The 14,621-nt window shown below is 34.7% G+C and overlaps 1 protein-coding gene across 2 annotated transcripts; it reads right to left on the bottom strand.

Annotated features, from left to right (window-relative positions):
- LOC112038054 (wall-associated receptor kinase-like 14) lies at positions 1-5,894 on the bottom strand. Of its 2 annotated transcripts, none has more exons than XM_024070862.2 (4): positions 5,496-5,894; positions 4,335-5,156; positions 2,037-2,111; positions 1-1,480 (listed from the first exon to the last, which is right to left on the bottom strand). In XM_024070862.2, exons 2-4 carry the CDS (start codon positions 5,083-5,085, stop codon positions 198-200), a joined length of 2,109 nt encoding a protein of 702 aa, XP_023926630.2. In that variant the 5' UTR covers positions 5,086-5,156; positions 5,496-5,894; the 3' UTR covers positions 1-197. The 2 variants fall into 2 exon arrangements, with proteins under 2 accessions (XP_023926630.2, XP_023926629.2); XM_024070861.2 differs by having other exon boundaries at positions 4,335-5,164; positions 5,496-5,893.
- Positions 5,895-14,621: the final 8,727 nt, after the last annotated feature.

Here is a 14,621-nt window from a genome sequence, read left to right as displayed (position 1 = left end):
TAATTTATCAAGAGAAATATATGATTAAGCATAATAAAGATACCTATAAGTACTGTATAATCTAAGATTAAGCATAATAGTGATGCCTACAAGCAATGTACAAGCAGTAAGGTTGGTAATTGGTATGAGAGAGCTCTAAAATACTTGTATGGTATTCACAAGATAACATAAAGCTAAGCAGCTTTCATATCACCGATTTACATTTTACCCAACAAGCTGTTCGTTGAAGGTGAGCTCTGGTCACTTAACCAAACATCATGAACAGAAACAGGGGAGCAATCCTTAACCTCCTCCAGCGAAGCCAGACAATCGTTCACCTTCTTCAAGCCAAACAATCTCTGACTCTCCACCCCTGCCTTCCCGACTACCATACCATCCAATGACTTCATGCTTCCATTACGCGGTGATGAGCAAGAGGATACCACTGAATTTGCCATGCATATATTTTCCTCAAATGATACCCACCCACTGCGCCTGATGTGTTCCAGCTCTTCTGCCACTTCCATCATAGAAGGCCTCATGTCACTATGAAAAGCGAGGCATCTAAAGGCAAGCTCAGCCACCTTGTGAATAGAATAAAGTGTCCAAGCATCCCTATGTGGTTCAAGGAAAGGATCAATTATCTCATCCAAGCAACCCTTCCCAATCCTATCAATAGCAAGTGCTGCCAAATTCACTTCAGTCTGAGGTCGACCAAAATCAACCACTTTCAATGCAGTTATTATCTCTACTAAAACTACCCCGAAACTGTAAACATCACTTTTATCAGAAAGATGGAAGTTTTGATGGTATTGAGGATCAACATAGCCTGGAGTCCCTTGTGGGGCTGTCGAGATGTGTGATGTTTCTGTCAGGCCAAGTCTAGAAAGACCAAAATCAGCTACCTTTGATTTGAAGCTGCGATCCAATAATATATTGCTCGATTTGATGTCTCTGTGATAAATTGGTGGATTCATGGCAGAGTGGAGATGTGCTATAGCACGAGCAGTTTCAACAGCAATTGTGAGTCGTGTTGTCCATGGGAGACCTGAGCCCCTCTCTCTTTGTAGATGCTGAGATAAAGTACCATTAGGCATAAATTCATAGACAAGGATTTGTTCACCCTCCTCTATACAGCAACCTAACAAGCGGACTAGGTTTGGGTGGCTCACAGAGGAAAGGAGCTTAATCTCATTTAAGACTTGATCAATACCGTTGTTATCTCTATGTTTGATCTTTTTTATGGCAACCCACTCATTATTGTGAAGTTTTCCTGCATAAACCGTACCAAAAGCTCCAGTTCCCAGCCTTTGGTTCTCACAGAAGCTATTAGTTGCTCTTTCTATGTCTTTGTAGGGGTATAAAGGAACACTGGAGTTGCCAGCAGCTTCACATACAAGGCGTCTTGTACTCATTTGGTTTTTCAAACAAGTGGAACGACGCCGAATAAAGTAACAAAAAAGAGACAGACCAGCCATTATAGAAGCTCCAACAGCAACCCCTAAAAACAGAACAATGTTGATCATTTTATTACTCAAAAATCTTTAGGCTTAGATACATACACCTCAAATAAATGAAAATTCTATCAAATGTTATTCATGTTCACACACACTCAATTGGGGCTGAACCACATTGCAATTCGATTGGGTTTGAGCGTCCTCTAGCTTACTACCTATTCCAAGTTAAATTTCAGATGAAGGCTCTTAAACATTTGATAAATAGTCTTCCAAGGTTTCTTGATATAAAAAAATTATGAAAATGATTCAAATCAAAAAGCTTGAAGAAATATCTTTAACTAAAGTTTCTTTTTGATTCTACAACTTAGCTAACATCAACATCAAGTTCTTTGAGATTTTAGTAAAAGACCCCAAATGAAACAACATTTATATATGTGTGTGTGTGTGTGTGTGTGTTGGTATAAGAGATTGAAATCTTAAAATAAACCATGTGGAATACATTTACATCAATCATATGTGGGAGCAAACAAAACCATTTGGATACCATGAATTTCCAGGGCCAGTTTCCATTTTGTAATGACGAGTTGAGATTGAGATTACCTCCAAGGAGAAAACGAACTTTACTATTGTCTCCACATTTGCCAGACAGGTACCTTGAAGGATTGCAGTCAGAAACTAATCACATGACAATTAATGGAAGAAGGGATCAGTAAACAGACGAAGTTTCAATTATAATGCAATAAGTTTCAGCTTAGTTACATCAAAGGCCAGGCATTGTGTATGTGTATACTTGAAAGTGAAAAATTCACATCCCTACTTGGCTTCTTCCTTTTTATTTCTTTATGGACAAAAACGAAAAAATTATTTCAAGTTCGTTTGAGATTTAGACAAAAATTCAAATATTATGTAGCTAATTACCGTATATAGTTAGAAATCTATTTTATTACTTTGTTAAGTTTGTTCAAGAAACTAAACAGTAATTCATTAAGTTAAATTGCTTTTGGATAATTTGATAGTTGGGGGAGTGGGAATTTGATCCTGGATGTTTCAGTTGGAAATTCCAGGAGGTGAACCACTCAAAATGCTCTCCATCCCTTCTTTATTGGGGGAGGAGATGCTATTTGTTAAAGCTTCATTTCAATGTTTATTCTTGACATGGAAGTTCCAAAGAGAGGAGCATTGTAATTTATATGCATTAAAAAAACAACTAATCAAACATGGTACATCAGGTGATTTGTTTGTGCAAAACAAAAAACAACCGATATTGGAAATTCGGCTGATCAAAGTCTTCTCTCCTTTCTAATTTTGTTGGTCCAAAGTCTAAAGCCTATCCAGCTCAGCCATGTGCTTCCCCTAAAATCACGACATAAACAGCTAGAAGGAATTGCCAAAAAGTCTTTTGACTTTGGAAGGATTATTTCTGGCAAGCACCTTTTTTTCCAACCAGAATTGGACTTGTTCAACCTTACAGACCTTAGCTACATTCGCGTAAACCATCATCAAATAATTTCCATATTAGGAAAACTCCCAGAAGTTGTAGTAACTTGAAAATCAATTGCTGATCCCTTAAACCCTTACCCAATTCCTTTTTAATTGAACTAAAACCCATAGCTAAGACAAAATTGAATCCTAAGAAATCAGGTTGCAAAATAATCATGACCCAATTGGCCAAGAATAGTAACCATATGTAGGACCGACTACTGTAAATAATCAACACACTAAGTTTCTGTTTTATCTCTTCAACTTACCTATTGAGAAAGACCCTTTAGTCTTGAACCTTAATTTTCACATTTTATCTAGTTCTAGTTCTTAGTAGTCTACCAGAACATTAACATGTTTTCACACACTCCCCACATTGTCAATCTTTTATAAAGTTTTCAGGCTATAATTTGAATACCAAATCAGAGGAATGACAGCACTGCAGTCTGCAGTACCTTTTTTTTTTTTTTTTTTTTACCCCACAAACAAAGCTTATGTGTGCCACGGCTCCACGAAGGAAGCCATGGATTTTTTTTTTTTTTTTTTTTTGGTTGTTGTTGTTACTCTACAGTCATTTAGGACTATACAAATAAGCGTGGACTGAGAAGATAAAAAAGCATGTGACTTTTGATTTGATTGGCCAACTCACAGATATCGTGCCAGATCGTTTACCATTTTACCTTCGTCAAAGGCAATTTGTTAGTCTATTATTTACGCCATCCAACCAAAATAATAATAATAATAATATTAAATGAATAAATAGCTAAGTTCACGTGAATTCTAGTATAGCTTTTAATTACGCGTGTTAAATGTGTGGATTTGGGATTGACATGTCACCTACGGATTCCCATCCATTTATCATTTTCATAATTTACTTCCATAACTTTATAGAACTTTTCCCTCACTAATATTACAACTCCTATCAATTTTTACAATTAAGTATTTCATCTTATGCACAAATAACAATATAACTGGCGATTTTCCTAAATAAATAAATAACTGATGATTATAACTTCATCAATTTAAAATTTTAATTCTTTTGTCTAAATAAATTAGATGTATTTATCTTATAACTAATAAATGGTAAATAGAAAATCCAAAGCACATGACAAACATTATAAAATTTTTAAAATTAAGAGAAACACATATAATGTGTTATTTTTATGACAGTATAGTTATTTATTTATTTATTAAAGTTAAATTCACACACATGGTAAAGGAAGGACATTTTTGGAAAACTCACAGTAGAGTATAGTAGCTTTTGAAGCTAATATAAGCCATATACGTACAGATATAGGAGAAAAGGAAAAGAAATTTTTTTAAAATTTAAATTAAATTTGCAAGATTTAATTTGTTAATTTGTCTAAATTAATAAATTATTATATAAAGAGAAAAAAGATGCAGGCGAGTTTGACTCACTTTTTTGGCAGCCCTGGCCGTGGAGGTAGCCATCACCGCGAAACCCATCCTCACAGCTGCATCGGAACCCGTTGGCTCCAGTGACATTCTTACAGATCGAATTCATAGAGCACATAGGGTTCGTTTCGTTTATCCCACACGACCCACGGAGCCACCAGGCCAACTCAAGCGTCTGAAACTGGAGCGAGAGGGCCGAGCTGTTCACCAACATGGACGAGAACAAGAACGTGCAGTGTGTCGCCTCGACATCCACAGATCTCAAAAACGGCGTCGTTTCTCTGCTCTGTTGTTTCGAAAAGCAGCTTATGTTGTCACTTCTCGAGTCGCACTTCTTCGGCTTGAACTGGGCTCGGAATAAGCTGGTGGACAAAACGCAGCTGCTGTTTAGAGTGGTGGTGGTGGGGGTACAGTTCTGGAGGAGGAGGCTGTTCTGGATCGTCGGTAAGTAGTTGGGGTGATTGAAGAGCGGTTCTATTGTTTTGATCGGACGGCCACATTCAGCCGAGAGATTGAGGAAGATGCTCTTTGCGGTTATGGATGAGACTGGGAATTGTTCGAGATGGATTTCGGAGACGTTGTTTTTGGGGGTGAAATTTAATAGGATCGGGCACGAGCCCGAGAACCCGAAAGGATACTGTACGGTTTTACCTTCGCTGCCGTATGAAGAATTGCACGCGTCTTTGCTTTGGGCTCTAGTTGGAATTGGAAACACAATTATGAAAATTGAGACAATGATTCGAAAGGGAATCATTCTGAGCTTATAAGCTGAACTGGGTTTTGCTTTTGCACGAAACAAGCAGAGTAATCATAACCTTTCTGGTTCTGCAAAGCTAAAACAGAGAAAAATCAAAAACTGAGTTTGAGACTGGAAATAATATATATATTAAACAAACAAACAGACAAAAAAAAAAAAAAAATTGTTTGCTATTGAGATAAACAAACAAACAGACAAAAAAAAAAAAAAATTTGTTTGCTATTGAGAAGTAATTGAGGAATTAAAAGCTGAGGCTTTTTGTGCCGTTGGGAAGCCATCTATCCCAATAAATGCTCATACAAGATAGGTCTGTTTTAGCATTTATAGTAATAGGAACAAAATTAAATTTACATGTATGAGAATGGTATGGTCAGCTTAGCTATTACTACTGGCATTTACGGACTTACCACATCTGAGCTCCTTCCATGGCTGTAAGTAACTCCTCTGCCAAATTCAAGTTGTAGTCAACAACCACCAGTACTTTCTTTTTGATACTGATAAGAGTTTGATTCTATTCAAAACCTCTACTTAGCCCTTACGAAGTCCAGTCTAATACAGGGTCTTTGATTCTCATTGATTTGCTGCTGATTGATGATCAAAACACGAGCGGCGAAAAGAAGGACAAAAGCAAAGCAAAACCGTGTGGTTTCTTTAGGAAGCTTCCCCCACTTTTTCAAGGTTGTCTGCGACTCCAAAAGAAAACGTAGATATGGGAAGAGAGAGAGAGAGAGGAGATGACAACGTTACCCCTTTCCTCCTAGTATTTCTCGAAAACCCCCCAATTGATCGATCAAAAAATAAATGCTTAGGCCCGTTTGGTTTGTGTTTTCAAACAACATTTTTTAGTTTTTAAACAATATTTTACGCATTTCAACACACTTTTTCACCCACACGTATTTCAAAAAACTATAAACAACAATTTTCAAACTACTCTACCAAACACCCTCTTAAATTTTTTATTTTTATTTTTTTGGTTTTTTGTGGACAGAATCGTAGCACCGTTGCTATATACTATAAATGATTTTGAACTATGAAGATGGTGGGAAGGTGGGTCCCATAAACCATTGCATTTGTATTTTACTATTCCATAATGCTAAAATTCCAGAGATGGTGGGAGCGTTTCTTGCACATAATTTGTGTTTTGTTGATTAGGCAAGTTTATTAATATTGAAATAGAAGAACCCGATCCATTTATTCTAAGTTCCAGGCGGCCCACTTTAATTAAGATATACTCTAAGCCGAAAGTCAACTGATTCTTCTCTTTGCTCAATCAATTTGTGGACCTTTCTCTCATGATGATTAAATGCTTAATTGACTTTCTAAACTTATATAGTTTTTGATAAGCACGGATCTAGAATATATAATCGTTGTACTTGTATCAGATGGGAGCTCGTTTGGCTGATCCGCCGCAGTTCAGATTTGTAATCATATTTGAAACTTTGAACACGAATAGCTCCACCCACCATTGAATGTCTCTAAGTAGATTGTAGTACAAGATTGATTTTAGTTGGACAGGGAGAGAATGTTATTTGATCCTGTTTTGAAAGTGAAAATAAATGTTACTCTCTCTTTAGAGTAGATACTAGATAGAGTAAAAGAAATAATAGAAAAATAAAAATGTGAAAAATGCATTTGTTGTGAGTCTTGTGACTTTGTCATATATTTAACAAAAGTTTATGTTTAATGGTTTTAGTATTCTCATTAGAGATTCAATCAACCGAAATTTAAGTTAGGTTATGCATAATTTTTTTTTTTTTTTTTTTTTTTTTTTGCAGATTTATATAAACTTTGGGAGATTTTTTCTAACTTTTCTAGCAACTTTAACACTTTATTTATAATTTTTCAAAAATAATACATATATTGTTTGACTCTCATTTTTATAATAAGATTGATTTCTCTTAAGAAATTAAAAAATATGTCCCTTCAAAAATGTTATTTGTAGATCAGCTATATCACAGTGACAATACAAATTTTGTTGTAATGGTAAGCAACTCTTGTGTGGAGGAAAACATTGTCTAAATACAACGGTTTTAACATATTTTTAAGCCATTAAGATTTTTTTATTTGTTATGATTTCCAACAAATAAAATAATACACGAAAACTATTGTTTGTATCATGATTTGAGCCGTTTAAAAGATTGAAGAGTGTTGCTAGCTAGTTTAAGTGAATCAAAGGGCATGTGCATGTGTATAAATATGGATGAACTATATAAAATCTTTAAGCTTTCCAAGCCAATGTTAAAGAGTTCACAAAGGGTCAGAAGTTGAAGTGCACATTTCATTATAAAATGGATACTGTAGGGTCAAGATTTGTAACCCAAGCCCAAAAGATATGGAATTCGAGCCCAACAAGTCCAATACAAATGAATTTGTAGAGAATGGTGAAAGAGCTGGGCTGATTGTGAACTAAACAACGTTTAATAAAGGTTTTTCAAGATGAATAAGTGTAAAAAGACAAACTTGAAACTTGAATAAATTGATGTCCGAGGAGAAGAACTTTTGTTTTAAAAGCTAATACAATTCTTAGAGCTATAATAAATCTTCCTTCCTTCCTTCCTGCTCTTTCTTTTTTTCAGTCCCCCTCTCATGAGAGGTCCTTTACATTTATATAGTTTTCTTTCAGTCTATCTTGATTGTATACCTGTTCTTCATCTAAGCATTCACTTGAGTACATGTCCCATCAGGTATCTTCTTTGGTTCTCTATAAGTGGTGGTAGCTGAAGTTGCACTGTTTAGAAGTCTTCTCCATATAAATATGATTATAAAAGTTGCTGCAGTGTATTTAATGCGGTGGTAGCAGTTTTTTCCTTAGATATTTCTCTATTCTTATCAACTTTATACGTGTATGAAGTTCGTCCTTATCGTTGAAACTTCTTGGAAGATTGCCCAAATTGCCCAGGTATTTGCTTGACTAGTATTCCTCATATCTGAGAAGGATAAGCTCCTCAGATTATATTTCTTTATGATTTCTTTACGTGATTTTCCACTCCAAGGTCTTTCCCAATCATTTACTTCTTCTCGGACGTACCCACATCCTCATATAGGACCCAAGGCCCAATATATGAATTTGGGCTTTTATCCCCACAGATACTATTATTCAAGCCGTATTAAATATTATTTTAAATAAAAGTTTCAATTCATGGTACCAAATAACACCTCCACGATAAAACTATGGGGGTGGCAGGTGAGATAGAGGTTCAAGTTTTATTCAGCGAATCAGTCAATTTATCAAGTAAAAAAAAAAAAAACCATTATATATTGAATGAATTTTAATAATTTTTATTCTAAATTTTTGTACAAATAAGGTCATTTTGATATAAAATCATATAAAGTTACACTTGGTGACTTTCTCCAAAAAAAAAAAAAAAAAAGGTTACACTCGGTGTAATTTGTTATTAATGCTACACTATGCACTAACTTCTTATAATTGGATTGAAAATTTAAAATTTTATTGTTGAATTATCTCATTTTTCTTCACACACATGTTAAATTTTGTATTAATAGACTATTATATATTATTATATTGTGTGTATTTCAAAACCATGTTTGAAATAATCCAAATATATATTAAAATAATAATGAAATTATTAAATATGCATTGCAACTGACAATTAAACATTGAACAAGGTATGAGATCAATTAGGTTAAGGGTTCAAAATTCTTAGCTAATATCTTGAGGCCACCTCCAATGAATTGTTTCTTATAAGTACTTGAAGTGTGTGATACGAGGGAATTACACACATTTTGAAAATAGTAAGATAAAGTCCTCTAGGAACTCTAAAATTCCACCTAATCAAAACAAAAAAGAAGAAGCAGAAAGTGTCTTTGGTACACTACATGAATATATTTTGTTAATAAGTATCCTAAAGAAGGAAAGAAGTTAATGCAAATTTAATATTTTATTATATTTTTAAAAATGAAGTCAAATTATATGCACATATCAAGAAAAGTAAAAAAAGAAAAAAGAATCAAATTGAATTTGTATGTGTGCTTTTTTAAAAGCATATATGACGATCAAAAATTAAATATTTACACTTTGTATATTTCAATAAAAAAAAAATCATTTTAAAAAGATGTGCCTATTTTTGGAAACATCTTCTAGAAAATTAACTCATTTTCTTGTATTTGGTTACAACCTTAAAATGAGTTAGAAAATACTTTTTGTTGGCTAATTCATATATGTAAAATCATTAATATATTTTATAGTTCCAAATAATTGTATGAAGCATGAACTAAAACATTTATCTATGAAAAGAAACCTCAAATAAGAGAGTATGTTTTATTTTTTAGGCCATTTGGTAGTCTCTAGTGGGAAAATAGACCCTAAATTCAAAACCTACACAAAAAAATTAAATGGAAAAGCATCTTGTTGTAGGTGGAAAATTATCATTTTGAGAAATTTCAACAATCAATTAACATGGGCCAAAATTTGATTTGTGAAAAGAGAAGGGGCGTAAGGATAAAATTTATCTTTGGGACAGATTTTAGTGGTGTGAAGTTTTTACTTATTTATGATTTTTAATAAATCAGTACTTTCAACCATGGGGGAAGGAAAGTTCAAACTCTAATTCCCATATTAAAGAAGAGTAAGTTATGTTACGTCGTTCTTGGTGTGGTGTAGAAGCTATTAGTGATGATTTGTTAAGTATGTAAAATATAAGAATGTCTTTTCACTCTATTGGTGTTTTTTATTTTTTATTTTTATTATTTTTATTTTTTTATTAGTACATTTTTCACCCAACATTTAATAATAATAATAATTGTAGGATTAGGATTTGTGGCCCAAGCCCAAGACAATAAATTTGTAGAGTATGGGTGAAAGAGCTAGGTTAAGTATTGGATTGACAACAACGAATCACAACTTTCAAACACAAGCCAACATGGATTTACACGTAAAGCTTGAATATCCGAAGAGCTATATTATTGTTTTTCTGATGAACAAAGGTCTTAGGGTTACAGTCAAGTTCTCTCTTTCTTCTTTTTTCTTCCCCCCCTTTACGTTAGGAGCTTCTTTCCTTTATATAACATTCCTTCTCTTCATCTCCATCGTCCACTTGTACTTCATCCGTGAATCTACTTTAGTATGTGTCACGTCAAGCATCTTCTTCAGCTCCGTGTGAGTGGCGGTAGGTGAGAATATACTGTTCAAGGGTCTTTTTCACATAAATGCGGCCAGAAAAGTTGCTGCAGAACATTAAATACGGTGGTAGCAGCTTTCCCCTTAGATATTTCTCATCCTTATCGTCTTCCAGTGTACTCAAAGCTTATCTTGATCAGGAGGAGTCATCGGAAGACCATTTTGACCTCTTATACGTTCAATTGACCTATACTATTCTCGTCAGAGGAATATAACCTCTTTGGACAGAAGATGACCTCTTCGGATTGTAATCATTCTTCCCTCTGAGGGTCCCACTTCCAGATGGGCATTGCCCTTACCATCTCCTTCTTCTCGGTCGCACAATAACTCTCACGTGGGCTCTCGGCCCATTATGTTGGATTGGGCCCTTTCCCCCCCCCCCTCCCCCAACAATAATAATTAAAAAAAAATGATCAAGAAACTCATAGAAGTTTGCAACAATATTCTTTCATTACTTTAAAGGAATATTTGATAGTAGGAAAGAATCTATTTAAATTCCGAACATTTCTAATTTTTTATTGAAAATACAAAAAAAAAAAAATTCAATTTAATTCAACTACAATACTCTTGAGATATCATATTTATTCTTAAAACCTTTTTACAAAAATTTATATAAAAAAAATTTAAAAAAAAATCATGCATGGTAGTTTGTAGCTGACGTAATTTCTCAACAAAATTATTGCTTTGTGTTTTTTTTTTTTTTTGGTTGTTGTCAGTATTTATTTATTTATGGAACCTCATTAATTACTGAAAGCCTTAACGTTGTTAAAGGGACACTATTGTCTATTCCGTACATATTTTTAAGTCCTCTAGTCTCTTTCTTATAACCACCGCGTTTTCTATGTGGTCCATTTGCCGTAAAGAACAAGGAGACCATATTTTTTTTTGACAATAGTACCCATGCCGCGGGAAAGGTTGACCGATAGTGTCCCCACTATTTCATGTACTAGTAGTATTTGACTGCTCTCAGTGATCACCTATCTATCCACCACACCTAGTTTTCTGCTTGGCACAAGATTTATCAAATTTCAACACATATTATGCAAATAGTTGGAAATGAACTGAAAGTGGATGGCCAACATTAGGAATTCCATATGACCAATATCTTAAAAAAAGCACCTGTATTATATTTGACACCTTTTTTTCTTTTTTTCTTTTTTAAAGAATACTGATACTTCGATAAATTGAACGTAAAAAAATCTTTTTAATCCAAGTGATATAAGAAAGGTCAATTATCCCACAGTAACATAGATGAAGTGTATTTGGTATAATCTTGTTACAAATCAATTACGTATCCAATTAGAAATCTCCATGTTGGTTTTGCATACTTCATAGCACATAAGATTGACCTAAAAGTGGATGACGAAGAGGAAAAGGTGCTAAAGATGTATCTAGATGCGGTCCATACTGTAACTGGAACAGGTACAACGACTTTTTTGAAACGGTAGATATATAGGTCACGTATTGTTCATTTTCTTAATTGTCTTACAAGGTGTTTGTTTGGGCTATGAGTTACGTAATAAGAGGCATGCACTTTATAATATATGTCTTCATTGCCTCATTTTCACCACCCAAAATGGCCAAAACCATGCCGTGTTAAGGGTTTTGTTATGGGTTAGGTACTCAATTTTGAACCTTTCAAAATGTATAGGATGACACAATATTGGTTCGACTTAAAAACTATTGTCTTTTACTGCCTGAAATTGTTGTGATCATGAAGTTGAAGTCAAAGTTATAGCTCAACCCACCTAAGCAAGGACCTGTGGGCTGTGATTCTCTTATCTTCTGGACCCTTTAGGCATTATTTTAGTTGGCTCTTCAAAGATATTTGCCTTTATACCTAGGGCTGTTCACGGGTCGGATCGGGTTTGGTATTGACCTGTAACCGACCCGATTGAATCGGATGAACGGAAAATGGACCCACGGCCGACCGAATGTTTGGGTCAAACCCGGTGGCACGGGTCATCGGTTGAACGGTTCGGGTCTATCGGATTAGTTGGGTCTAAACTGAATCACAAGATGAAGATAGAAATAAAAACCCAAAGAACAAAAAAAGTCAAAACTCAAAGAACAAAGAAATTACAACCCAAATAACACAAACCAGGACCAAAAACACCAGATCCATGAAATTGAAACGAAAATGGAGATAATACTACCCACACCATCACCACCACCACTCCATCCCCCACCATCACCACATCCATCACAAGCTCAGTACAGTATTAAAATAAAAAACAAATTTTTTTTTTACTAACCCACCGTCGATTAAAGTCTCAAAGTAGATTTCAAGTAAATTAGAGGAGGGATTCATCAAGAGTGTGGAGTTTGAGACAACCCAGAACGAATGGCGGCAATTAGGCCGATAGGGCGACAATGGCAATAAGAGGCTAAGAGCGGCAACAGAGCCCAACTCGGCAACGTCTGCAAAAAGGAGGCTTGGGTTAGGGATTTTAGTGAGATTAGAGAAAGTGAGAGATCGGAGAGAGAGATATCAGAGAAAGTGAGAAATCACAGAGAGAGAGAGTGAGAGAATTTTTTCTGAAATGGCGTAGAAGAATCAAGAAAAAAACCTAGTGTTTTGCTTTTAAAGTTCTGATCAGGTCGGGTTGGTTTATACAGGTTAGAAGTTAAGGGACCCGTAATGAACCTGCAAAACCGATTTTTAAAATAAACATAACCGCACCCAACCCATTTGGGCATTCAGAACCGCCTGTATGTCTTCAGGTCGGTCAGGTCTTCCAGGTTGCTGGACAGCCCTACTTATACCATATGAAAATACAGATGTTGTAGTTAGGGGTGTCAATTTAGGTTAGTGTGTTGGGTTTATGTCGTGTTGAGGTAGGGGTATTCGACTAAATGCCTCAACTCGAATCTGATCCATTTAATAATTATGTCATGGTTTTTCAACCCTAACTCGACCAGTTAATGAAGCGGGTGGATACGACCCGACCCACATGACACGCTTATAAAATGGGTCACGTTGAGTTGAAACGAATGTGACACAATCCATTTCAACTCGCTTAATATTAAATATAACATTCATATAGAAATAATTTATTTACATCCTGAAAGTAATACATACACTTCAAGTCTTCAACCCACATTCAAAATAACTTAATTCAACAAAATTATAACATCCATTTATAAATAAGTTCTTTACACTTCAAAATAAGTGCATACATTACAACTCAAATTCAAAATAATATAGTTCAACAAAAATATAACATCCACAGAACTTGCCAAATGCTAAGTATCAATATTGAAAGAGTTGATACAAACAGTAGACTAATCATGACTAGAGTTTATAAAGTTTCAATTTTCAATTATATCACTTGTAAGTTTTTGTAGTTAGTTACTTTTCTTTTTAAGTTTAAAATATAGGTTTGATATTAAAAGATATTTGACAAATTTAAAATAAAATGAATATTTATATGTAATACGAGTTAAATGGGTCATTTCGGGTTGATACAGATAAATTGGCGTGTCAAACATATCTATTGCGGGCCTCACGGGTTGATCCACTTATGACACATTTCTTATTGTATTGTTTTCTGGTCGACTTGTTTATGACCCAAACACGCTAAGGCCTAACCCTAACCTGCAAAAACTCATGTCGTGTTCATGTCGTATTTGTGGGTTGGGTCAAACATTGACACCCCTAGTTCTAGCTAGGTGGAGTTGGCACAACTCATATGAGGGAGCACTTACAACCATTTCCTATTTAGACATAATTTCTAGCATTGATTACTCAATAGGTTGAGGAGATTTTAAAGAAGTTTTAAAAAAACATATAAAAAAAAAATCCTTTCATTTCCTATGGTATATTTAGGATTCCATCCCAAACTTGTAAATGATACTTAGCAAGTTTGGATGATCTTATTTTTCAACTTCTTGGTTTAGGTATTGTTTTTTAAATTCTGATTTTTTTCTCAAAAAAAAAAAAAAAAAAAAAATCTCACCCTTGTATACATAAGTTTAAGTGTTTAACTGATTTGTATATTTTTTTTTTCTGCACATTCGTATTTCAACAAATAACATTGCTTAACTTTGGATTGTTAAATATGTTTTAAGTTTGGCTTGGAGACTAGGCTATAAATAATATATTAATCTAGAAGTCGATTCTCAACTTCTTGTAAATTGGCCAACCACATGCAGCGTATCGGCACCAGATATTTCTATTTTGGGTTGTAATGGCAAAACTTTGCTATAGGTCATGACTGGACTGTCCATCCACGTCACGTGGGCGGCAAAGCGAATGGAGCTACTGATGGCTTAGCAAAAAGGGAAAGGGAACAATCTTGCGGCCTGGAGCCTGGAGGAATTTGAAAGATATCCATCTTTTGTGTATAACTACCATGCATGGTACCTAATGCAGTTGGGGATTCCTAGAGGACTG

This window comes from Quercus suber, unplaced genomic scaffold (genome assembly GCF_002906115.3).
Source record: "Quercus suber isolate HL8 unplaced genomic scaffold, Cork oak 2.0 scaffold_19, whole genome shotgun sequence".
Lineage (NCBI taxonomy): Eukaryota > Viridiplantae > Streptophyta > Magnoliopsida > Fagales > Fagaceae > Quercus > Quercus suber.
The sequence above is the reverse complement of the archived record's forward strand: the minus strand, read 5'-3'. Positions and strand labels throughout refer to the sequence as shown.

Bases quoted from the DNA above. Each gene is read 5' to 3' on its own strand.
- LOC112038054 (XM_024070862.2), bottom strand. From the start codon at position 5,085: ATGATTCCCTTTCGAATCATTGTCTCAATTTTCATAATTGTGTTTCCA. The intron at 2,112-4,334 runs GTGAGTCAAACT...TCATGTGATTAG, and splicing joins CGGCCAGGGCTGCCAAAAAA to TTTCTGACTGCAATCCTTCA. The intron at 1,481-2,036 runs GTAATCTCAATC...TTCTGTTTTTAG, and splicing joins AGTTCGTTTTCTCCTTGGAG to GGGTTGCTGTTGGAGCTTCT.